Source organism: Pogona vitticeps, chromosome 3, assembly GCF_051106095.1.
Source record: "Pogona vitticeps strain Pit_001003342236 chromosome 3, PviZW2.1, whole genome shotgun sequence".
NCBI lineage: Eukaryota > Metazoa > Chordata > Lepidosauria > Squamata > Agamidae > Pogona > Pogona vitticeps.
This window is the reverse complement of record NC_135785.1, coordinates 237,930,537-237,957,767: the sequence shown is the minus strand read 5'-3', so window position 1 is coordinate 237,957,767 and position 27,231 is coordinate 237,930,537. Positions and strand designations below refer to the sequence as shown.

At 40.2% G+C, this 27,231-nt stretch overlaps 1 protein-coding gene and 1 long non-coding RNA gene across 2 annotated transcripts in view; one reads left to right on the top strand and one right to left on the bottom strand.

The window, feature by feature from the left end:
- The window catches only part of STARD13 (StAR related lipid transfer domain containing 13), a 255,721-nt gene that overhangs the window by 179,275 nt on the left and 49,215 nt on the right, over nucleotides 1-27,231 (bottom strand). The window contains exons 3-4 of the mRNA XM_072993776.2: nucleotides 26,492-26,638; nucleotides 3,593-3,626 (exon numbers count right to left, since the gene is read on the bottom strand). Coding sequence (XP_072849877.2) covers nucleotides 3,593-3,626; nucleotides 26,492-26,638 — 181 coding nt within the window. The remainder of the gene's footprint in view (nucleotides 1-3,592; nucleotides 3,627-26,491; nucleotides 26,639-27,231) is intronic.
- LOC144588039 (uncharacterized) lies at nucleotides 15,471-25,114 on the top strand. The gene is made up of 2 exons (XR_013543350.1): nucleotides 15,471-16,633; nucleotides 16,765-25,114. It is a non-coding gene; the product is annotated as an uncharacterized LOC144588039 (long non-coding RNA).

Here is a 27,231-nt window from a genome sequence, read left to right as displayed (position 1 = left end):
CATGGTATATTAAGAAATACCTTGTTTTCTTCAGTAGCTGGCAATCCCAGATGTTTACTCAGCTCAAGCCAGAGACATTTCGGATATAGTCCAGACTCTTATGACACAGAGCGTTAAATTCTATGATCAAAACTCTCAGCCAAGCCAGTTTGAACAAAGTTTTTTTCTGCACAGTTTTCATTGACCTCTACTTTCCAAACCACCCCCCTTTTTTTCATCAGTACAACCGCCACCCCATTTTCCATAAGAGGAAAAGCCTTATCTTGTATACCATTATTTTCCATTTGCATGTCCTTTAATTTTTAAAAATAAACCGGAATGCTTGGCATTTCAGTTCCTGGACTACACAAAAGACCTCCCAATATGTTTATCAGAATACTTAGGATGTTTTCTAAGAAAAACTGCAGCTGCACCCAGCTATCACAGTTCCTCAGGGGAACCTTTTATGGTATACTTTGTACACCTGAAATTGATTTTACTTCCGTATAGAACTTCAATAATTGTTGATGCCTGTACCATAAAGTAATCAGCTAATTAGCAAGTGATTAGCCAATATTAATGAACGGTGCATTTTAGAAGATTATGTATCTTGTGAAAAAGTAAAAAGTACTACAGAAAAGGAAGGGGATGATTTGAGCCGTTCTTAACGGGAAAGGAAGTACTTGGATGCTTCTTTCCTTCTCAACTCCATCTAAAAATACAGTCATTTCCCCTATGTGATGCCTATGGTCTCATTCATGTTTAGGGCAAAATTACAAAATGTCAGCCCATGCTTACTGGGTACACTGAGTTTGCTTTTGTTGGTGTGCATTATAGTTCTTCAGATTTTTTTCCTATAGTCTAGAACACCATGAAAAGACTCTGGAAAACCAGATAGCAAAATAATGCAAGGCAAAGGTATGAGGTGGGCTGATACAATCATAGGATACACTATCATCATTCTGAATAACCCATGTGCAAAATGCTCATAAATTCGTCACTCTTATCAATTTGGGGCTTCTTCCTGAGAAGAAATCAGAAGGAATCTCACAACAACCATCAGAAGGAATCCTCTAACTTTCTGAGATTTCCAAACAAATGCTAGATACAGTATCCCCCTTCCTTTTCATATCTTTGGTTTTGTGAGGGAGGAAATATTAAAATTAAAGATATTTGCATTTAAATATTTGTTGTTCTGCACAAAGTTTATTTTAAGCTTGCACAAAAAGTGACTACTCAGCCAAGTGAACCAGCTTCTTCATCTTTCACCACCCTCCGCAAAGGGCCATTCCAATTGGAGCCTGACGGTTACCTTATAAGAAGGTGTTGTTTAATTTGTGTTCTGTCCACCCTTTGAGTTGTGACATCTGTGCCAAAGCTGAAATGTACCATGTGGCATGTCAGTTTGACTGGTGCTGATGGTAGTGTGGACAAAAGCTGCTTTATTTCAAGTAACTGTTCTTGATGGTATATAGGATGGCCATTGTAAATGCCATTTTAAAAGGGAATTTAATGAGCACATACCTGTGGTCACTGCACATATTCTTGTTTGTCCAGTAATTACCCAGTAAGTTGTAATATTTTCTCAGATAGGAATTCTTACAAATCTGCACATTTCAGAAAATCATATTGGGAAGAATAATCAGTGTTGTACAATCACAAAATTGTTTTGCTGGAATGGATCCTCTAACACAACCCCTGCCTGGTACAGGAAATGTACAGCTAAAACATCCCTGGTAGATGGCCATTCAAACAGTGGACAAAATACTGCTGTGTAGAGCTACACCAGCATAAAAAAAATGTGGTGCAGGAAATAATTAGTTTAAACTAACTGAAAGCTTCCTAACCTCTCTGAGGCTCACAAGGGACATAATTGAATAGTAGTAATTGTTATTATGCACTATCAAGAATGTTAAGTATTCACAATCATATACTAAGGTTGAGGCTACACTTTTTATTTCTTCCTGTTGGTAATCTTTCTATGCCATTGGTTATGAAGAGGAAGTGCATTTTTCAAATCTAATTTCTTCACGTCAGTCAAAATAGTTTTATGCTAAAGCTGCTTTGATAAATTGTTTGGGTTGTTGAAAATCAATTCTCTTTCAGTTGCCTTCCAGAGCCACTGTGCATCCCTCCCCCCTGTAATGTTCACAGACTGGCAGCATGAGATACCAGGTTTGTAAAGAAATTTGAAACAACATTTACTATTCCTAACGATACCACCTGTAATTCCTTTTCCTCTTTTTGTGGTGATATTTGACACATCTTGTCTTCTGCTGATTCTGTTATAACGCTTTGAGGTAGGCTCTTGAGCTCCTGAGGCTTAAGTGGGGTAATATTTTCAAAGGAATAAAATACAGGCCAGAATCCAATTCCTTACATATACCAGTGTAAAAGCACTAGTGTCAGGGCAGACTATGCAATAGTCTGTTTCCGGTTGATGCAAACCTTTAACACCATCACCACCCTTATACTCATCCCTTTTGCTAGCATTAAAATCCCTCGCTTTTAAATAGCACCGAACTGACAAGACATTGTATTTCAATTAGCACTGTATCAGTTTAGAGCACTAATTTTAGCACTATAGCTATAACACTAAAATCAGGGGATTTTTAAAAAATACATACAGTTTACAAATTGCTTTGCAGTTATATTCTTATTCTTGTAAGCAGAAGTTGGCAGAAATAGTATGATTCACTCCCACACCATGTCCTACTTTATGCATCAGCTGGGATGTAATCTGGACATGCTCAACAATATCCCTAAAGGACTGATATAAACAATCGTGCAAGCCAAAAGCAAGCCAAAATAATACAAGTGAAAATGGTAGAGAAAAACCCAGTAAGCTTTGGTAGCTGGACAAAATAAACCATTTACTCATGATAAAATATTGGATCTATTCACAATTAGCATTAATGTCATATAATTGACATAATAAATATATAAAGGAACAGTAAGAAACATGGCACAGATAGTGGGTCAAATACATATCTACTGTAGTTGCTTCCTAAATCACAGCAGCGTATTGCTGCTAGTTAAGGAGTCACCTTTTATATTTCTCATTGCATGCGAAGCCACATAACTAGTGTGCCACAAGGAATACGAGTGCTGACTCCTTCATTAGTGGCAATTCACTGCTGTGATTTATGCCACAGCACTTCTGCTGGTGTACATAAACAACAGGATTCTGGCCATTAAGTGTGTTAAGGCATTCTGTACTCATAACTCTATCTAGAACGGCACCTATTGCACGCATGCAAAAAGCAATGCAAGCACTGCCATTAGGCAGAATGAAGTGACATTTCACATGAAAAGCTAGAAAATTGGCAACTGTGCATCTTGATTTGTGGGCTGGGCATCTGCTGTTCTCCCTTAGGCAACAAAATGCTCTGAATGAGACCTGCTGCTGACTGTTGAAATGTTTATGAATGAAACATCAAAACAATGCATTCCCATAGTTCTCTTAGCATTATTCTTAAAGTCCTTAAAAGAAGAGCCCGAAAAACCCACAACAACCATCCTTTAAAAAAACTCCTCCAATAACACGAGCAACTATATTTATGCAAACATATAAATATACACATAGCCATACAAAAAAGAATCAAAGACCTACCTGCTCTTTTTGTGTCCAACGTTTGAGACAGCATCTGTAATAAATAATTATTTTCTTTAGTTGACAAATCATTTTACTTTCTTTCAAATAGTAAAGCTGGCCAAATTAAGATGGGATTTTAAATTCAGAGATGTCACAGTGTTGGGCTGATGCTAATGCTTTGAAGTAAGATGTAAATGAATTTTTTTAAAAAAATATTTACTTCCTTAATTATTTATGGCTGATAAACACTAAGTAACAAATAAGGTTTTAATTAAGGTCTTTGACATAGCTAAAATGGCTTGTGGTTTCAAATATTTATACAGCTTCTTTTATTTCTGCTTCTAAGACACCTGCATTGGCTGGTGTTTGGAAACAAAACTCTTAGTGCTCATGTGAATATTTAATGCACAGTACTCTTACATGTTCTACTCCAGGCAACTCGTTGCATGGACATTCAAAATGCTGATCCTGGGGAACCAAGAAAATTGACTTCTTTATCCTTGCATAGACTAAAACTTACATTAACTGGTGCCTGGTAGGCCACTTGTAGTGAGAGGAAAGAGGGGTTCTACTAAAATATGAAATTGATCCAGTAATCAGAGCAGTAAAAGGATTCCTCTACTGACTTTTTATTATCATGTTTTCTTTTTCTTAAAAATTACATTGAACTCAATGGGGATTACTCACTATTTATTGCTCAATTGCCAATCAGGCCTTATAACATAAATGCCTCTGGAACAACCTACCTCTGGAGATTCGCGCGGCCCCCTCACTGGGTATCTTTAAAAATAAACTAAAAACGTGGATGTTTCGGCAGGCCTTCCCTCCAGTTAACTCCTGAGGATTTCCTTCCCTCTCTTTTCCTACTGTTTGTTTTCCATCTCGTTGAATTTGTTCATTGTTTATTACGTAATCTATTTGTGTATTTTATGTGTATTTTATTTATGTTGTAAGCCCCTAGAGTGGTCATAACTGACCAAATAGGCGGGATATAAATTAATTAAATAAATAAAATTATTAAACTCTCTCTTAGAGGCTGATCGCTGACGTCTAACATCTAAGCAAATCTAAACAATCAAGTGAGTTATAAAAGGAACCTTCTCACATCAAAACCAAATAAAATGAACATATAGAAATTTGTGAAACAAACAGTGACTTTCATTTTTCCATAGCGCATTTGACAAATACAGCAGTCCTACAGATTCAAGAACAGTTTTTACCCAAGTGCAGTATTGAGTTTAAATGCGGGGCCATAGGTTTTTGGTGGAATTTTAATTGCTGACAGAAAACGGGGTATCTATATTTGGATGGTGAAAGTTGTGTATATTTTAACTTTTTTTTGTAGTGTTGTCCAGTTTTACCTTGGGGAAGAGCACCTCATTTCGTTGCACCCACTTGTGAGCGCAATGACAAATAAATTTCTTATGTCTTATGTCTTATGTCTTATTATGGTTGCCAGACATCTGACAAAAGGAGGGCTTGTCCTCCTTTTTAGCCTAATGTTCTCCGTCTGGCAGGCAAAGCTAAAAACCTTTAAAATGTCCAGCTTTGGGGGCATGTTGTGCTTATGGGGGGCGTGTCTTAGAGCACATGGTGCGGGCAGGCGGGCAGGCGAGCGAGAGCCAGGAGCCGCGCGGCTCCCTGACTGACTGGGGCCGCTTCTTTCTGGCAAGTGAGAGACTTTCGGTGACAAGCAGCCAGGCGCTTTCCGTCCCACAGGTGAGCAGCAGCAGCAACTCCTCCTCCTCTCCTCCCCCTTTGAGACAGCTTCAAGATCCAATGCATCAGAGTGGCTGTGGTGGCGGCAGTTGTTGCTGCAGTGCGTGCGGCCACCACGCTTCCTGTTTGCTCAACGTCTCCTATTTGCGCTGCAGGAAGAATGCAGCTGAAAAGCCTGGCTCGGCAGCAGCTTGGAGGGAAGCCTAGCTGCTCCCTGAGCTCTCCTGCTTTCCCTGCCGGTTCATGTTAGGGTGGCTAAGCCCTCCACAAAACCAATGCCTCCACAGAGCGCCCCCGTTGCTTTTTCCCTACACTCTCCTTCTTTGTCTCGAGGTTTCTCCCAGGGAGCCTGGAAGATGCTGTAGCGCACTTGCCTTTGTACAGCCGGTTTTGCTTTACTTTGAAAAACAGCTGAGAGAGTTGTCCATTTGCAGCCAAGGGTGGAGGAAAGCAGGGTTATGGCACATCCTCCTCTATCCTCTTTTTTTTTTGTGTTTCTATGTCCTCCTTTTGGTACCCATGTATCTGGCAACCCGGTACAGTGGTGCCTCATTTAGAGACGTTAATCGGTGCAGGAAAAAACATCGCTAAACGATTTAATTGCTAAGCGATTTTTAAAAGGCCATAGGAACACATAAAAACGCGTTTAATGTGTTCCTATGGGCTAAAAACTTACCTGAAACCGAAAATCCTCCATAGCGGCGGCCCTTTTGGGTGCCTCTAAAGCGAGGCAAAACAGCAATCGCCATTTTGTTTTTCTGGTGGCCATTTTGGAACTGCCGATCAGCTGTTTAAAAATGGGCGCTTTGCCATGATCGCGTCCCTGCGATCATCACAAAGCATTTTTTACCCATAGGTGCCATCGCTAAGCAATCGCTCTGGCGATGGCAAAAAGTCCATCGCTAAGCTATTTCACCGTAAAACGGAGAGATCGCTAAGCGAGGCACCACTGTACAAGATATACAGTAATATGTGTTGTCCACTAACAATAAAATTGTCTATTGTGGGGAATTGTTTCTAATCCCAATTGTTAAAGGTACAAAACACTGGGCCCTCGAATAAGCATTACTTCCTAGCAATAAGGAATTTGAAAGCAGGAACCAAGGGCTTTCATATTTTGTTTAGAGTTAAGCTAGTCTGGTCTGAATAATTTGCTGACCATTAGGCACACAAATTTTATGGCCTGTGTGACATATAAGTTATTTGGTCAGTGCATTGATCTAACTTGCCTTTGATTTCCATAGGACAAATGGTTTGATTTCATTTTTCATGAAGTAACTTGTGATTTTAACCTGCAATTGTTAAAGTCATACAAAATGCATTTCGAATTACATAAATAAGCTTGAATGTATTTTAGTTCTGCCCCAACATGGATTAGAGCCTGATAACATGCCTTTTCCAGATGTGGCTGCATTCATTTCAGCTTTTGAGGTGAAATTACACAGTAAAAATATAAACGGAATCTGTAACAATTTCAAATGGCAATGAAAAATTGGCAGGTTAAAAGTCATTTACATAATGTTTTACCTAATCAACTCTGTAGTTAAATCACAGAATCCTGCACTTTTTAAAAAAGCTGTATTGATGTACCCAATTAAAGTAATGGAAGTTACATATGAGTGTGGTCCAAGCGCACTGGGAAAAACTGACCTAACACCAGCAGTTCCAAACAATAAGAACTTACATTGTATCATCTGCATATCTGAGGTTCTTGATATTTCTTCCGGTAATCTTAATTCCTGCTCGGGATTTATCCAGTCCATCCTTTCGCATGATGTATTCTGCATATAGGTTAAATAAGCAGCGAGACAATATAGAGCCTTGTCATACACCTTTCCCAATTTTGAACCAATCAGTTGTTCCATATCAAGTTCTAACTGTTGCTTCCTGTCCCATATGGTTAGGCCCTCCCATTTCTTTAAGAACTTGGCATAGTTTGTTGTAGTCCACACAGCAGAAGTACATGTTTTTCTGGAACTCTCTGACTTTCTCTATAATCTATCGCAGGTTTGCAATTTTGTCTCTAGTTCCTCTGCTCCTTCAAAATCCAGCTTGTGCCTTCTGGGAGTTCTCGGTCCACATACTGCTGAAGCCTACCTTGGAGGATTTTGAGCATAACCTTGCTAGCGTGTGAAAATCTTTGGCACTGCCCTTCTTTAGGTTTGGGATTTAGATTGATCTTTCCCAATCCTCTGGTCACTGCTGAGTTTTCCAGGAGTGTTAAGGTAGCACCTTAACAGCATCATCTTTTAAGATGTTATTTTCCTGTATTTCTTTGCACTCTTCATTTAAGAAGGCCCTCTTGTCTCTCCTTGCTATTCTTTGGAAATCTGCATTCAATTTTCTGTAACTTTCCCTATCTCCCCTGCATTTTGTTTCCCTTCTCTTCTCTGCTATTTGTAAAGCCTCGTTGGACAGCCATTTTGCTTTTTAGCATTTCCTTTTCTTTGGGATGGTTTTTGTTGCTGGCTCTTGTACAATGTTACGAGCCTCCATCCATAGTTCTTCAGGCACTCTGTCCACCAAATCTAGTTCATTAAATCTGTTCTTCACTTCCACTATGTATTCATAAGGGATTTCTTTTAGATTACACCTGACTAGCCCAGTGGTTTTTCCTACTTTCTTCAGTTTAAGCTTGAATTTTGCTATAAGAAACTGATGATCAGAGCCACAATCAGCTCCAGGTCTTGTTTTTGCTGACTGTATAGAGCTTCTTCAACCTTGGCTGCAAAGAACATAATCAATCTGATTTTGGTATTGTCCAGCTGGTCATGTCCATGTGTAGAGTCGCCTCTTGTATTGTTGGAAAAGAGTGTTTGTGGTGACCAGCTTGTTCTCTTCACAAAACTCTATTAGCCTTTGTCCTGCTTCGTTCTCAACTCCCAGGATGTCAATGTTTCTTCTTGCCATCTCCTGTTTAACCACTTCCAGCTTACCAGGGTTCATAGATCTTACATTCCAGGTTCCTATACAGTATTTTCCTTTGCAGCATCGGACTTTCCTTTCACTTCCAGGTGAATCCGCAGCTGAGCGTCCTTTCGGCTTTGGCCCAACCACTTCATAACTCTGGAGCTACTTTTACTTATCCTCCGCTCTTCCTCAGTAGCATGTTGGATGTCTTCCGACCTCAGGGGCTCATCTTCTAGCGTCACATCTTTTAGCCTTTTGTTTCTGTCCATGGAGTTTCCATGGCTAAGATACTGGAGTGGCTTGCCAGTTCCTTCTCCAGGTGGATCCCATTTAGTCAGAACTCTTCACTATGACCTGTTCGTCTTGGGTGTCACTGCACAGCCTAGTCTATAGCTTCTCTGAATTACTCAAGCCCCTTCACCACAAGGCAACAATCCGTGAAGGGGGATTGCTTGAAGGGGGATTATTGAGATTAGCCAAGCAGTTATTGTTATAGGAAAGACTGCAACCAGATAAAAGCTGCTCTTTGCCTCCATGCAGACTTCATGACTTTTATTTCTTGTATTTAAATTCTGCCTTTTTCCATGTTCCCCCAGAAATAAGACAGGGTCTTATATTAATTTTTGCTCCTTAAAACACATTAGGGCTTATTTTCAGGGGCTGTTTTTTTCTTCCATGAACAACAGTCTGCATTTATTCAAATAGTCATGTCATCTTCTGGTTGCTGCACAATGGTGAAGGGTGGGGTTTCACTTAACTAGGGCTTATTTTTTGGGGTAGGAGTTTTATTACAAACATCCTGAAAAATCATACTAGGCCTTATTTTCAGGTTAGGTCTTATTTTGGGGAAAACAGGTATCTTTACATAACACAAAGAGGTTTACGTTGGGTTTCCAGGTGGTCTTTTACCTGGGTACTTATCAGATCCACATCTGCTTAGCTTTATCAAGTTGACTTCACTGTAGGTCCTGAGACATGTGCCATTCACTCAGCAACAACAGAAAGGAAAACCTATTGGCTGAGCTCTTCTTAGGTTCCCCTTCTGCAACTAACATTTTTTGGGGGTGTGATTTAGATAAAATACATGGCACAAAGTAAATATTTAGACCTCAGTTCCCTCTGCTGTAGCTCTGAACCAAATCGCTTACCCAGGACTACATTTTAAGGGAGAAATAGACACTGGAAGCTCTCTGTATGTATTTCCCACATAAAATGTCATTTGACTTTTAAATATGAATTTGTTCTCTGGAAAAAGGGGGACTAGTAAAATAATTACTTGATAGTCAATGCAGTACATATGGGCTGAAATATAGTAGTAAGCCACAACTAGGCTCATTGAATTTGTGAGAATTTGGTGAGTCAACTCACCTCTAAATTCCATTGATTCAAAAGGCCTAGTCTCGTTGTGACTTACTACTGGATTGCCACAATAGGTGTACCACTGAGATTTTAATGCCTTTATCTAAATACCTAATGTTTATTTAATACACAGGAAAAGTAATAGATGCTTATGAGTAATTGGCAAAACAAATTCTGAAGATTTATTAGATGAAAATAGCAATATTTGGAATATTTGCTTCAGAGTTTGGTACACATTACTGAGAGGCACAAAAATCTCTATTAATTTTTTCTCAGTTTTCTTTTCATGCAATCTTGTATGCAAGCACCAACTCTGAATATGCACTTACATTCAGCTGCATCTCAACTGTACAATAAATGTTACCCCAAGAAATTCTGGCATGTTTTACTCTATTTTTAAATGAACCACTCCAATCATTTAACACATACAATCCTCCAGTCATTTAACACGTACAATTTAGAGTCGTCCTGTGCCACTCTAGAATAGAAATACAGTGAGAGGATACTGGTGGATGCTGCAAAGGGATCCTTCAGTGGTGCTCAGGAAGGTTATTTGGCTTTGTTTAAAAAGAAAGAGGGAATAAAGATGCATTTGTCTGCATTGCAGAGTGCGCTAAAAATCATTCAGTCACTCAGTTGCTTCCTGAGGGAGCAAAAGGGTACTCAGGTTGGTATGTTTCTGACAATCCTTATATCTGAAAAATGACAGATACAATTTAGAAGCATCTTTTGGAGGGAGAAGTAGATCTTCTCCTCTTGATGTTACAAGCCAAGTCTGCCTTGTGTGAATTAAAAACCAAAACCATTCATATTATCTAAATGGATTTAGCAGTACTTGAAAAGATGATGAACAGCAGATTTAAAGCACTTTGGGGAAAAATGATTCAGCATCTCTGCGTACGTGTGGCAGGAGGCAAGTTGATCACTGTAGTTTTCAGCCACAGGCTTTCATACAGGTGTATGACTAATTATACTTAGCAGAATGATGAATGCTGGCCAGACTCTTTAAGTACTTAGCTCCATAAATAGATATGCACTACCATTAATGGCTATATTTACTGAGCCCAATCAATTAAGTGGTTGCCATGGAGCCCCCTGGATGGTTACCTTTAAAATCAGAGTCACCCAAGGTTAAACTAAATGTTAAGGGTAATGTATGTTCCCTTTAACTTCAATTAATCTTATCTACTTTCCAGCAATGAGAATTCCTCAGACGTGCAGTACCTCAACAATCAGACTTGTAAATTATGACCATGTGTATCTTCCAATGAATCTCTCTCTCTCAATCTCTCTCTCTCTCTCAAACACACACACACACACACACACACACACACACACACACACACACACACACACACACACACACACACACACACACACACACACACACACACACACACACACACACACACACACAAAAGTGCCATGACCAAAAGATATCATTCACCAGTTGAAAGAGAACATTTGAAAAACCATGCTGAAATACACCAAAGGACTGAACTCTTGCCCACAGGAAGCAGTCGCATACATATGGGAAGTCCACAGACAGGATATGAACCCAAACACGCCCGCCTACTCATGTTTTCCAGCAACTCAAAAGAATGCTACCTCTGATCCATCATATAGCATATGCCTATTTTGACTGCTAGCCATGATTTGGTGGCTTTGGTCATACTTTAAAGACATCTGGATTTACAGCTGTCATACGTTTGTTGTCATAGTTTGACCACGAAAAAGTCTCCCATAGCTCTGGAACCCTTTCTGTTAATTAGAATAACTGTGACTTAGCCTTATATAAAGTTATTTGTAAACTCTCACATCTTTCTGACACATCCAAGGAAGTGGCGAAGGTGTTTTTAAATCATCTATAGCTCTTATTTTACTTCAGACAACTGTTCCAAAACTATGAGTACTCTGTAGAGCAAGGCTGGGCACCCTTCTCCATCTACAGGACCTGCTGTGATCTATATTATCCCTATGAGCAAAAACAAACAAACAAACTGGGAAGAACAGCCAAACCATTCATTTTGGGGTTTCAAAACTAGGACATTTGTGTTTGTCCTGTTTTTAACATTGGGATCAAGATCTTGCCTAGAAGATCATATATCTCAAGAGAAGAAGTTGGTTATGCATGTGGTACATCTATACAAAGAAAACAAATCTCAATAATCCCATTTGCATTGGTAATTAAAGCTCTGTGTATTTGTTATGTTGCTTATTCAGCATTTTTAAATTTTTCACAATAAAAGAAATTATTATAATATAATGTATATACTGTATACATTACTGTATAATTTATTGTACAGTGAAAAGAAACAAAAAATTACAGAATAGAGATGGGCATGAACCTTGGTTCCAATAATTCCACGCAACATCAGCTTGTTTTTTTTCCATGCGCTTTATTCTTCTACGTTTCTTCTATGAATAAAACTTCAAGAGCTACTGAAAACATAACTTTTTGAGACAGACAGAAATCCATCCTTGCAACTTAGGTGAAAACTACCAGTATGATAGCCATAAAAAAATTCTTACACTATGAAAAGCTGCAAATAAGAAATAATCTAAAAGCAAAACTTGTAGACAGAACTTGTCATAAAAATCTATTTCCGTTCTAAGCTTTTAACAATAAAAGTTTTACATAAGAATTTATATCATATTGCAATCTAAAAATATAGGAGCTTATATCTTTCAAAGGCATAGTCAAAGAGTACACCTCTAAAACACATTATTAAAAAGTAAAAAGCATTATAGCTTTGAACAATCTTTAGCCTTTAGCATATCCAGATACACGTGAAAAATATTAGGTTTTCTCACCCAAGCTATTGCCATTTGCCAGTTTGCATTTATGGAGAGAAATCCATATTCTTTGTGTATTGTCTCTGTGCTTCTGTGTCTCCTGCCTGCTTCTTAGTGTCCTGTGCCTGGTGTCTGCTATTTGTGTGCACGGCCTTGTGTGTCTCTTGCTTCCCCATATTTATTTCATTTGTTTACATTTTCCTTCAACTGCCAGCAATTGAAATAGATTTTATTAAAAACTGGCATTAGTGGTGCTAAAAGATCGGGGGGGGGGGGATCAAAAATGGCAAAATGCTAATTGTATTAGGAATTGAAAAGCAACTGCAAACAATGGGAAAGTTCAATATAAAAATGTCTGAATTCACCAAGAATAAATTAATACAAAGCAAGACTTCCTGGCAGAAAACAGAAATTTTCCTTTCATACAGAGACAGGAGATGAGCTCTGGAAAATGTTGATTCTCTCTCCAAATACTACAATGAAGTCCTTAGGGCCCTCTTTTCTAGTAACAACTGTTAAATAAATAAAGTCTAAGGAAATGAAGAAAACATAACCATCTGAGAAAACCAAGTTACTGTAAAAGTAAATACAAATAAAATGTGGGTGGGTAGATGGAGGGTTAAAGGCTTATACTTGTAGTTCCCACGCCGAATCTTCCAACATCAACACTGTGGTTTGGCTGAATATAATCAGCAATGGCTCACCATACACATTCACATAACATGACTCATAAATACTCCACTTCCTGACCATACTTCCTTTGGCTCCCCACCTAGCTGTGTGCTCAGTTTGACTTAGTAATGATGTCATGCATCTTCAATTCTAACTGCATAGAGGGTGCTACTCAAAGCCTTGATTAAAACAATAGAAAATCTCAGCAATAAAATGGAACACTTTTGATATTCCTTTTCAGTTTGGTGAATTGTGAATTGAAAATGCTTCAGTTATTTCTTGAGGGTTAAATACAGCATATTTCTTATTTCATGATTAAGACACTAGTCCAAATGTGCTTTGTCTTGTATCGAAAGGGGATTGTTAAATACAGCATCTTAAGCATCACTTATTTTATGTGCACTTTTAAAAGAATGCTCTTTATTATCAGCACCTCAGTCTTATGCATGCTTAATTTCTTTTATTTCTCTCTTAGTGTATGAGGGGGAGACAGCTTATAGCTCCCGTTTCTAGTTTTGCACAAGCTATAGGTACCATTCTGTCCAAATACAAGAAAGAGTTCCCCACACACAATTAATTAACTACATCCAATTATGTGTCTATCTAGAGTAGTACTGTCTACTCTAACTGGCAGCAATTTTTCATGGTCTCAGGCAAAAGGGGACAAAGGGGTTCAGCATTTCAATGTCATAGAAACAGGGCAAGCAAGTGTTCAAAATGATCCTGAAACAATAAGGGCTGAATCTAAGAATCTCACATTCTCCTTACATAACGGACATAAGGAGAATCTGAGAAATGGACAAGAATCTATGTAAAGCGAAGTTATATCACAGCAAAAACCAAGAGGAGAACCATTTTAGGATATCTGGCTGTGACTGGGTTCACATTCACAACTAAGCAGTTCCTCCTTTTTGGCGGAATTACTTACAGGAGACGTAGTTTTATCAACCAAAGCTTTACTTTCAACAGGAAAGGGGGAATCAACAATAACTTCTGTGGGTCCAACATGACCAGCTATTAATGAAGAGTCAGCCCATAACATGGAAGGTCCATTAATTATCTCATTGTCCCTTAACACGGTGATGCTCCAAATCTCTCCCTGTCTGTCGGTTTTCTCATAGGGTTGCTCCTCAAATAAGGAGAGGTACCATGCCTGTAATGAGCACATTTTCAGTCGGGCATGTTGAATGATGGATGTGGTGGAGGCCATGAAGCCGAGGAGGTGCTGCACATGATGAGCAGTGACCAATGAATAAGGCTAGAAGTGGATGGATGACAAGAGAATGTATCTTAATTGTGCGTTCTCATGGGAGGAAAGCCCTGACGTGATGTGAATCTAGAACCGCACCTATGTAATTGACTCTTTGAGAGGGAGTTAGTACGACTTGTTGACATTGACCCCAAGGCCGAGATCTCCCAGAAGAGAAAGAGTGAGAGCAATGTCCTTCAGAGCTTGCACTTGTGACTGAGCGATGAGCAACCAGTCATCGATGTATAGGAACACTGAAATTCCTAGAGTGCAAAGGTGCACTGCTATGGGGCCCATGCATTTTCTAAATACTCACGGAGCAGTGGATAAGCCAAATGGTAGGGCCTTGAATTCATAGGTGGCATGACCAAGGGAGAAGCGAAGTAATTTGCGGTGGTCCCGTCTGATGGTGATATGAAAGTAGGCATCGCTCAGGTCAATGACAGAGAGCTAGTCTCCCTCTTGTAGAAGGAGCAGGATATGTTCCAGAGTCACTATGCGGAAATGCCTTTGAGTGATGAAGTAATTGAAGTAATTGTGAAAGTCAAGGATAGAGCGTAGATTGTAGTCTCGTTTTGGAACAAGGAAGTATCGGGAAAAGAAGCCCGGGTCAGAATCAATTGGGGTGATATGTGTAATAGTGTTGTTTGAGAGGAGTGACTGGATCTCTGATTTGAGAAAGGTGGATAATGAAGTGAGAGCAATCCATGGTGGCAGTATGGAAAGGAATTATATTGCGTATCCAATAGAAATAATTGATAGAACACTGATATGTGGTAATGTCGCCCTGTACGATGACTTGTTGAGGGAGGCCGACAGGGGTAAGACGTCTCTGTTGGTCCTCCTCGACATCTCGGCGGCCTTCAATACCGTCGAACCACGGTATCCTCCTGGGGAGGCTCTCCGAGTTAGGTATCGGAGGCCTGGATTTGGCCTGGTTCCGCTCCTTCTTGGAGGACCACCCCCAGAGAGTGCAGCTTGGGGGGAGTGTTTCGGCCCCGTGGAGCCTCAAATGTGGGGTTCCACAGGGGTCGGTTATCTCTCCAATGCTGTTCAACATCTATATGAGGTCGTTGGACGGGGTCATCAGGGGGTGTGGAGCATCGTGTCATCAGTACACTGATGACACCCAGCTCTACATCTCCTTTGTACCAACTGCAGGTGATGCCGTCCTGTCCCTCCAGCGCTGTCTGGAGGCCGTACTGCAATGGATGCAGGAGAACGGGCTGCGGCTGAACCCGGACAAGACGGAAGTTCTGAGGGTGGGTGCCCCTGTTGTGGGCGGCCTGGGTGACTCTCGTTTGGGGGGGTGGTCCTGGCCGCGAAGAGTGGGGTTCGCAGCCTGGGGGTACACCTGGACCCGATGCTCACCATGGAAACGCAGGTGGTGTCGGTTGTCCATACCGCCTTTTTCCACCTTTGGCGGATCGCCCAGCTGCGTCCTTACCTAGACACGAGGGCACTCACGACCTTAGTACATGCGCTCGTAATCTCTAGATTAGACCACTGTAACGCGCTCTACGTGGGGCTCCCTTTGAAGCTGATGCGGAAACTTCAGGCGGTGGCCAGACTCCTCACTGGAGTGAGAAAACACCATCATATCTCCCCTATTCTGGCCAAGCTGCATTGGCTGCCCATCTGTTTCTGCATCAACTTCAAAGTGTTAATGCTCACATACAAGGCCCTAAACAGTTTAGGACCTCGATATTTGGCAGAACGCCTGCTCCCACCTAGATCTACCCGGATCACCTGCACGAGCCAGGAGGTGAGGCTGAGGAGCCTAACGCCGAGGGAGGCCCGGAAGGAAAGAACACGAAATCGGGCCTTCTCGGCGGTGGCTCCTTGCCTCTGGAATAACCTTCCTCCAGCGATTCGTGCGGCCCCTACGCTGGGCATATTTAAGAATCAACTAAAAACATGGTTATACGTTCAGGCCTTCCCTCCTGTCAATACTTAATTTCCTTTCTCTTTTCATTTATTATTTGTTCTATTATATGGGGTGTTGTTTATCCAATATATTTTTATGCTTCACTGTATACTTTTTATGGAAGCCGCTCAGAGTGGTCGATTTGACCAGATGAGCGGGCTATAAATCAAATAAATAAATAAATAAATAAATAAATAAATAAATAAATAAATAAATAAATAAATAAATAAATAAATAAATAAATAAATAATGTGCACCCAAGATTGAAAATGGGGTACGAAGCATGTGGTGGCGGGAGGGGGTTGATTGGGAACAGGAACGGTTGAAGAGTCAAAGGCTCTGTTCTTCTTGTCAGGGCGCCTGAAGGATTGGCGAGGGCGCTGTCTCCGAGTTTGCTGACGAGGTTGGAACGTGGAAGACGATTGAGGTAAGTAGCATTGCTTGTCTGGGAATGACTTGTACTGGTGGAAGGGATATTGACAACGCCACTGATAATGTTGAGGCCTGTAGTAGGTCTGAGGATTGTAGGAACATGCTGTTTTTCCTCATCTTTTGTAGGTTGTCAAGGATCTCGTCTGTCTTCTCGTCAAACAGACCAGCGCCATCTAAAGGTAAGGACCTTTCCCCCGTGGGTATACATATATGGCCCATTCCAAGGGATCCAACTCTCCCAGCTGGGTTTCTAGACCATGACTTCCTTGCCCCCGTGCATAGCCACCACCTCTCAGCCAAGTGGCAAATTCTGTCTAGCCGTTGCAATGATTGCTGTCAACTTTTGGTCTTGCTTCACCATTAAACATCAGAGGAAGGAGGAGAAGATTTCTTGATTAAATGAACAAGAATAAATGAACAAAGATAAGAAATTTAAGCATCTTGTGTCTATAAAAGGTCTGGTGTAACATAAGCAAGATGCCAGCAAGCACAAAGTCAGCTAAGCCAGCTTAGCCACAACCGAACCAAGCTGAGTCAAGAAGCTGGGGGAAGAAAAAGATAACTAAGAATTTTAGTTCAAAAAGTAAGTTTTCTGAGATCCTTGTCTTAAATAATAATAATAATAATACAACCGCAAGCTTTGTAGTTAACGCTTCCAATGGAAAGATGTTCCAAAGTGCTAACAGTGCTATCCCCAGCATCTAAAGAAGACTGAGAATCCAAAGATGTGGGCAACTAATGCTTGTCATTTTTGAAAGAAAAAAGCCACTTGACTGAAAAATCTATTGGGGAAATTCTTAGCTGGAAGTTCTGAGAATACTCTTTGTTAAAGGCCTCTGACATAAAAGGCAGAAACATTGCATACATTAATCCCTTTGGATTTTGGCCAATGCAATGACAGTGGGAGGGACAAGATGTTAAGAGTTATTAAACAAATAACCTGCACTTCTCAAGTTCATGCATGAGTATACTGTACTGTAATTTCTGTATTTTGTACCCAAGATTTTTAAGCATATCAGTCCCCATAAATTCTTTGCAAAGAAAAAAAAGGGTATTTGTGTTGAGCCTTAAGCTGGCATAAAACATTTACAAAGACTGCACAGCAACCTGTGTGATTAAGTTAGTGTGAAGATTTGGAGTTTATCGGATAAAATGAGGTTCTAGGAAATGTTTATTGCACAATTTATAAATCGCACTATACGTGGATTTTTTATACTGATCTCATTAATGCAAAGAAAATGCCAACTACTCAAAATAAACAGTGCCTTTACTGTAAATCTTTTTTTCTATTTTCCTACTAGCAACATTTTTTGTTATTGCTCTCTTGTAGCACTTCCTCTCAGTCTCTTGAGAGCCTTACTGAAGAGGTTCTAAATCATTTCCCTTTCAGAAAACACTGAGCATCTTTCTTTATCACCACTTAGTTAAAAATAAAATTCCTGTGGAAGCTGACTTATTCTCTACAGAGAGAACACTGTGATTTAAACCACACTTAAACACATCCCTCCTCAGCTCAGAGAACAATCTACCTCTCTTCAAATATTTTCAGATTTTGCTATAGCTAACACTGAGTTGTGGACTCCTGCTGTCTTTAGTAATATAACGTTCATTCCCTTCATAGTGATGTACTTCATGAAACAGAACACCTTAGCATAGTAGAGCGCCTAACAACATGAGTTAGAGATGTCTTTGGCGGAGATCTTCGTTGTCGTTGTTGAGTCATTTAGTCGTGCCCGATTCTTCGTGACCCCATGCACCAGAGCACACCAGGCTCTCCTATCTTCCACCGCCTCCCGGAGTTGTGTCAAATTCATTCTGGTAGCTTCAATGACATTGTCCAATCATCTCATCCTCTATCATCCCCTTCTCCTCTTGCCTTCACACTTTCCTAACATCAAGGTCTTTTCCAAGGAGTCTTCACTTCTCATGAGATAGCCAAAGTATTGAAGCCTCAGCTTCAGGATCTGTCCTTCCAGTGAGCACTCAGGGTTGATTTCCTTTAGAATGGATAGGTTTGTTCTCCTTGCAGTCCAGGGGACTCTCAAGAACCTCCTCCAGCACGACAATTCAAAAGCATCAATTCTTCGGCGGTCAGCTTTTTTTATGGTCCAGCTGGCCAGCTTTCAATCTATTGTGCAGCTGAAGTAGGAGCTGACAGTAGGATACAGAAAAAGTTGTACTGGGAAGTGGATGGGCAAGCAGCAAATGGAAGGAAGGACCCTAACATTGTTTAGTCGCTAAGTCGTATCTGACTCTTCGTGACCCCAAGGACCAGAGCAGGCCAGGCCCTCCTGTCTTCCACTGCCTCCCAGAGTTTGGCCAAACTCATTCTGGTAGTTTCGATGCCACTGTCCAACCATCTTGTCCTCTGTCATCCCCTTCTCCTCTTGCCTTCACACTTTCCCAACATCAGGATCTTTCCAGGGAGTCTTCTCATGAGATGGCCAAAGTATTGAAGCCTCAGCTTCAGGATCTGTCCTTCCAGTGAACACTCAGGGTTGATTTCCTTTAGAATGAATAGGTTTGTTCTCCTTGCAGTCCAGGGGACTCTCAAGAACCTCAACCAGCACCACAATTCAGAAGCATCCATTCTTCGGCGGTCAGCTTTTTTTATGGTCCAGCTCTCACTGCCTTACATCACTACAGGGAAAACCATAGCTTTGACTATGCGGACTTTTGTTGGCAAGGTGATGTCTCTGCTTTTTAGGATGCTGTCAAGGTTTGTCATCGCTTTCCTCCCAAGAAGCAGGCGTCTTTTAATTTCGTGGCTGCTGTCTCCATCTGCAGTGATCATGGAGCCCAAGAAAGTAAAAGGTGTCACTGCCTCCATATCTTCCCCTTCTGTTTCCCAAGAGGTGATGGGCCCAGTGGCCATTATCTTAGTTTTTTTGATGTTGAGCTTCAGACTGTTTTTTGCACTCTCCTCTTTCATCCTCATTACAAGGTTCCTTAATTCCTCCTCACTTTCTGTCATCAGAGTGGTATCATCTGCATATCAGAGGTTGTTGATATTTCTTCTGGCAATCTTGATTCCGGCTTGGGATTCCTCCAGTCCAGCCTTTCGCATGATGTATTCTGCATATAAGTTGAATAAGCAGGGAGACAATTACAGCCTTGTTTTACTCCTTTCCCAATTTTGAACCAATCAGTTGTTCCATATCCAGTTCTAACTGTTGCTTCCTGTCCCACATATAGGTTTCTCAGGAGATAGATAAGGTGGTCAGGCACTCCCATTTCTTTAAGGACTTGCCATAGTTTGCTGTGGTCCACACAGTCAAAGGTTTTTGCATAGTCAATGAAGCAGAAGTAGATGTTTTTCTGGAACTCTCTGGCTTTCTCTATAATCCATCGCATGTTAGCAATTTGGTCTCTAGTTCCTCTGCCCCTTCGGAATCCAGCTTGTACTTCTGGGAGTTCTTGGTCCACATACTGCTGAAGCCTACCTTGTAGGATTTTGAGCATAACCTTGCTAGCATGTGAAATGAGTGCAATTGTACGGTAGTTGATCTTTTCCAGTCCTCTGGCCACTGTTGAGTTTTCCAAACTTGCTGGCATATTGAATGTAGCACCTTAATAGCGTCATTTTTTAAGATTTTGAATAGTTCAACTGGAATGCCATCACCTCCACTGGCCTTGTTGTTAGACAATCTTTCTAAGGCCCACTTGACTTCGCTCTCCAGGATGTCTGGCTCAAGGTCAGCAACCACACTCTCTGGGTTGTCCGGGATATCCAAATCTTTCCGATATAATTCCTCTGTGTATTCTTGCCACCTCTTCTTGATGTCTTCTGTTTCTGTGAGGTCTCTCCCATTTTTGTCCTTTATCATGTTCATCTTTGCACAAAATGTTCCTTTAATATCTCCAATTTTCCTGAACAGATCTCTGGTTTTTCCTTTTCTATTATTTCCCCCTATTTCTTTGCATTGTTCATTTAAGAAGGCCCTCTTGTCTCTCCTTGCTATTCTTTGGAAGTCTGCATTCAATTTTCTGTAACTTTCCCTATCTCCCTTGCATTTTGTTTTCCTTCTCTTCTCTGCTATTTCTAAGGCCTCTTTGCACAGCCACTTTGCTTTCTAGCATTTCCTTTTCCTTGGGATGGTTTTTGTTGCTGCCTCCTGGACAATGTTACGAGCCTCTATCCAAAGTTCTTCAGGCACTCTGTCCACCAAATCAAGTTCCTTAAATCTGTTCTTCACTTCCACTGTGTATTCATAAGGGATTTGGTTTAGATTATACCTGAGTAGCCCAAGCTTAAATCTCTTCAATTTAAGCTTGAATTTTGCTATGAGAAGCTGATGATCAGAGCCACAATCAGCTCCAGGTCTTGTTTTTGCTGACTGTGTAGAGCTTCTCCATCTTTGGCTGCAGAGAATATAATAAATCTGATTTCGGTATTGCCAATCTGGTGATTTCCATGTGTAGAGTCGCCTCTTGTGTTGTTGGAAAAGACTGTTTGTGATGACCAGCTTGTTCTCTTCACGAAACTCTATTAGCCTTTATCCTGCTTCGTTCTGAACTCCAAGGCCAAACTTCCCTGTCGTTCCTTTTATCTCTTGATTCCCTACCTTAGCATTCCAATCCCCTAGAATGAGAACATCTTTCTTTGGTGTCAGTTCTAGAAGGTGTTGTAAGTCTTCATAGAATTGGTCAATTTCAGCCTCTTCAGCATTGGTGGTTGTTGCAGAAACCTGGATTAATGTGATGTTGAAAGGTCTGCCTTGGATTTGTGTTGAAAGCATTCTATCATTTTTGAGATTATATCCCATTACAGCTTTTCCCACTCTTTTGTCGACTATGAGGGCTACTCCATTCCTTCTGCAGGATTCTTGCCCACAATAGTAGATATGATAATCATCTGAATTGAATTTGCCCATTCCTGTCCATTTTAGTTCACTGACGCCCAGGATGTCAATGTTTCTTCTTTCCATCTCCTGTTTGACCACATCCAGCTTCCCAAGATTCATAGATCTTACATTCCAGGTTCCTATGCTGTATTTTTCTTTGCAGCATCAGACTTTCCTTTCACTTCCAGGCACGTCCACAGCTGAGCGTCCTTTCGGCTTTGGCCCAACCACTTCATCACTCTGGAGCTACTTGTACTTGTCCTCCGCTCTTCCTCAGTAACATGATGGACGCCTTCTGACCTGAAGGTCCCATCTTCTAGCGTCATATCTTTTAGCCTTTTGTTTCTGTTCATGGGGTTTTCTTGGCAAAGATACTGGAGTGGCATTGCCATTTCCTACTCCAGGTGAAAAGCGTTTAGTCAGAACTCTCCATTATGACCTGTCCGTCTTGGATGGCCCTGCACATGCATAGCTTCCCTGAGTTACTCAAGCCCCTTCGCCACGACAAGGCAGCAATCTGTGAAGGGGGGCGGAGATCTTACTACTTCCTTAACTTTCTTGCAGCAGGATGGGTCACTTTAATCTTCCAGAATTGCTTTTGTTGAACAGTTCATGCAGAATTTGACCTATGATGCACCATAAACAGTGTCTCCATTTTCAGACAAACAAAAATTTATTGTTGGTTTTGTCACTGGGATACTTTTTATTCCAGCCAAAGTTTCACAGTTGAAATCTGTCGATTTTTTCATCAAACATCTTAAACATTCTTTTGTTTTTCAATGCCTTCTCTTCCAACTTTTCAGTTATACTAAGTTCTTTATATATGTCTCTGTGAATGCGTATTTTTACACAAATGCCAACAAGAACATACATTAAGCTTCACATTTTCTTCACAAATACAGATACCTCAGCTCTTTCTAACAGGACAGTTAAACTTTCTATCTTAGACTCAGGCTTCATTCCAACCTGACCCCAACATTTTTTTCATCGAACTAACTGCTTCTAAGGCAAGCCACCAAACTGTCTCACACACCTTATTTGTAAATATAATAACATCTCTACAACCAGGCAGTATACTGTAACAGCCAATAAGGCCACAGTTCCATTCATATACATTTTATCCCCTGCTCCAAAAATCTTTGAACAGCCTCTCCTATATACAGAGCACCACATTCTCCTTTTAAGGCAAAGGAACGAAGGGGGTAAGCAGACAGTAATAGCAAGAGGAACATCAACAGAATCAGACAGCTCTAATGATCAGTAGTAGCCTCTACCCGCATGGAGTTATAGGACTATCCTGGTGCTGGCTTTGCAAGATGAACTCCTCTCTTAAAGGATGAGGTAGATCTGGAAGTGATAAATCCTCTGCATCAATTATGTGAGCATTTCAATCAGATACTCAGGTTTCTCTCAAAAGCATAGTTGAAGTTAGGTGTAAAGCAAGGATTTGTATGCTGATATCTTTGTGCTGGCACAGGATTTATATGCCAGCATTCGGCCTCACGTACTCCTAGTGGTTGCCCTGATACAGTAACATACACTCTGCTACAGTGACATTACCGGTACTAGCATTACAGCTAACATTCATGCTTGATTATACTGTAGTTGTAGCACATCAGAGAGCAGATTATTTTATAACTAATGCCTTGTATGTCTTCAAGATTTGGCAAATTAACGTCTCTTCCCATCCACAAAGATAACTGCAGTCCAACACTATACTCTACTTAAAGACAAATAAAATGAACAAAGCACTTCAAACATGCCTGCGTGCAGAGATCAAGGATTTCCTGTAATTCTAGCCTCTTTCTCTATAATATGTAAAGCAGACTAGAAAACATAGTTAAGTTTTAATTTTTATTCCCTTCCTCTCTCCAGAATAATTTCAAACATACAGCAGATGCATAATGAATCTATCTGTCCTCTGAAATATATCTCAAAATGTTAAATATTTCAGAGTTTCCATATGTACTCAATTTTCTCTTCATATTATGTTTCATGGGTCTCTAGGGCTGGAGGATTTATGTTAACATTTGATGCCATTAAGTCTTCCTAGAGTTAAATAAACCATTTTTATTTAATCATTAATGCTTTAGTGCAACAACTGACCCCAGGGAGAAAATGGTAATGCAATATTCTAGGGCTTTTTCAGGACTGAAAAAAACAATTTCATTGTACAAAGCTCTCACTTAGTCTTTAGGGTCACTTCACTTTTAAAAAATGTCCCTATTGCACTCTTTATGAAGGAGAAATAACAGAAATATTTTAATACTAGAAATTAGTGATTATTCACTTTATTTGCTCTGTTGTAAGTTTGGAGTTAGCTCCAAATGTTTGGCCTGTTAAAGCAAAGGGAGATACCTTGAAAACAGCAGTTGACTGTGCATGTTGCCTGAAATATCTCAAATGATACTAGTTGCAAAAGGTGCCTCTAAATATTTGTAGAAGCAAATGCAAACAAAATGAGGGAATTAGATTGTGAGTCTTGCCAACTCTGCCAGGGTTGATGGGCAGCTGCTTCTCCTCCATCCCTGGATCCATGGACTTGATACAGAGTGGCTTAAACAATAAAGGGTTTATTATAACACAGATTGGGGAAATAACTGAGGGGATGTCATACCTATCAAAAGAGCAGCCAAGGGGCCAGTGGCCATCACTGCTCTTACTCAGTTCCAATCTTTTTCCAACCACTAGTTAACTTCATTGAGGTGGTTTGATCTCTCCTCTCTCTTAATGGCTCTCTCCACATGAAGTCAAAATGGAGTTGGTTGTTGTTGTTTTTCGTGGTCATGGGACACATAGTCAAGATTTTCTCAGCCAGTGGTGTAACTCTGGTTTTTTCCCCACTCCCTCAGAAGGTTGTATTATTTTATATGTTATATGTTATTTTATACTGTGTTCTTAGTGGAATTGCCTGTGTGCATGATCTGCCCCATTTCTTTTCAGAATCAAAGCCAGAAAGGTGGCTGCCATTATTGTGGTGCTCATACTACTATTATTTTTTTGTGGTCAGTAAAAGTATGTCACAGAGCAGTTTGAGCCATTGCTTCAGTACTGGTGTTTTGATATGCCACTTTTTGCTAGTCATTGCGAGGAGATGGTTGTAGGGAAGGGGTTGCGGGGGGGGGGGGAGGAAATGGCAGATTAAGCTGAAAAGCAGAGGAGATGGTAAGGGAATCACCAATGTGATTCTGAAGGAGCAGCCAGTGCAGCAGAGGACATATTCCCACACAGGAATCCCCTTTCCAATATATTGATGTATCAATAATAATAAAAAATGCATGTGTGTGTGTGTGATTCAAGTACACACACACACACACACACACACACACATGATTCAAGTAGGAGGAAATAAATCGTTACTGCTAAAAGTTCTTGGGATGATGTTCGCCTCAGTGTAAATACCACGTGAATCAAGAACTGAGAATCAAGGTTGGTAAACTGAGGTGACAATATGTAGTCTGCAGAACTAAACTGTAAACTTGCAAATTATAACAAATTGTAATTGAACTCCCAACCTACCTAAACCACTGAACTATCCAGTCAGCTGAAAGCTAGCTAGATGTAAGTAATGTGTAATGCATATATGATAAACAACTTACAGTAGTTCTTATTTAATACATGCCAAAAATAAATTAAATACATGCTGAAATAATGTATTTCTGCAATTATGCTAAGGCATAAATAGCGTCTGTTTTATTTCACTGGATTCTTCCAAGAAACAATCGTGAATTCCACAGACAGGTCTAAAGTACAGCATGATCCTTTAATATTAAAGCCTGCAGCGATAACACATTAGGGCTAAAGATTCACAGAGCAGGTGTACAAAGCATGACAGAATGCCAGTTTCTGCTAAACTGACAAAGAGATCTGCCTATCAAAATATTTCTGTATAGGCTTCTCGGCTTTATGGTTAAAAAAAAAGTAAAATCCAAATACAGTATGAGGAAGTTAATATTCAAACCATGATGTTGGTATAGTAATCTAAGGAATAAGGACCAGGGTGCAAAATGAGAGATCAAAAGATATATAGTTTAATGTTCAGCTTCTATTATCACATTCAATACCAATACGCCGGAAGCCACTGGCAATGGTGCGGCTAAAAAATATTGTAAATAAATAAATAAATAAATAAATAAGAATCTCCCTTCTTCTTTCCAGAATTCCTTTTGTCTATCTAAATCCTACACAGACTAGCCTATAATTAGCTCATGGCACTTTAGAATACTGGCTTAGATCACAAAACAGAAAAGTTAGAAGCATTACAGCTGGATTGATTGTAAACCAGATAATTTTTCTTGTTCCTATTTCTGATGCTAGGATCTAAGCAAATCTACCACTGCCACATGGAGGCTTTCCGGAACATGACTTTTTTAACAATCAAATTCAGCTAATTGTGCTGCTTTGCATGGCATCAAAACTCCGCTGGCTGAAGTGACTTCCTGTCTGCCCAACAGCAAAGTAGTAAGACTGGCCCTGTCCAAAACTGCATACAATTAAGCATAAGTCTTGAAAGTATTGTAACGCAAAAGGAACAGTTCCATACATTGTGAATGCTGAAAACAATCTAGTTAAGATAAATCATCATGAATGAGTCCTAATCCAATACCATTGGTTTTAAAAACACTCTCAACTACCCAATTGCTTTTTTTGTGATCAACCATATCCTGATCTTGGTATGATTCTGTTGAAAGTTTCAAGTATTTATTACAACATACTGTAAATAATTGGTTAAAGACATTTAAAATGTGTGTTATGAAAAACTAATGGCAAGGAAAAATCTAGGAAATGTGCAATGAAATGAAAGGTGCTAGAAGAAGAATGTACAAAAGCTTCAGTAACAACTCTGAATTATTTTAAAAACTCCAAACACCCACAATTTGATTTTGGAAACATATAATGCATACAGCTTGAGACAAGAAGGTTCTTGCTGAAACTAACTGCAGCTAATAAGGCCTCCATTGTTCTACAAATTTTTCTGCACAGTAAATGATATAGTAACATTCTCTCACCATCTGTTTACATCTTTTGGTGTATGGAGTCCCAGAAGGAGAGGAGTCAGCACTGAGAGCATCTTCAATATCCAAGTTCAGTTTTTCCAGTTTGTTCATCAGACACAACATAGAATCATACCATTGACTTTCCTTTACCAACTGGGTCTGAAAAGACAAATACAGTGCAAAACATCCAAGTTTATGTACTTCGCAATGCTCTTAACTGGTGTTAATAATGCAAATGCCACTTAAAAATGCTAATGCCCCTTCATATCCATTGGTCCCTCACATTGTATTATTGCTGTTGCATGATGTCGGGTTGTCTCCAACTTATGGTGACCCTATGAATGAACAAGCTCCAAATTGTCCAATCTGTCCTCAGTAGCCCTGCTCAGCTCTTGTAAACTCAAGCCTATGGCTTCCTTTAGGGAGTCAATCCATCTTGGATTTGGTCATCCTCTTACCCTGCTGCCCTCAACCTTTCCCAGCATTATTATTTTTTTCCAGAGAATCCTGCCTTCTCCTGATGTGCCCAAAGTAGGACAGCTTTGGTTTTGTCTTTTTGACTCCAGGGATAGTTTGGGCTTGATTTGATCTAGGACCCACTTGTTTGTCTTTCCGGCAGTCCAAGGTATCTAGAAAGCACTCCTCGAGCACCATATTTCAAATAAATATTTTTTCCCTGTCAGCTTTCTTTGCTGCCCAGCTTTTAGACCCATTTATAGTGATCAGGAATACAACAGTGCAGATGATCTTGT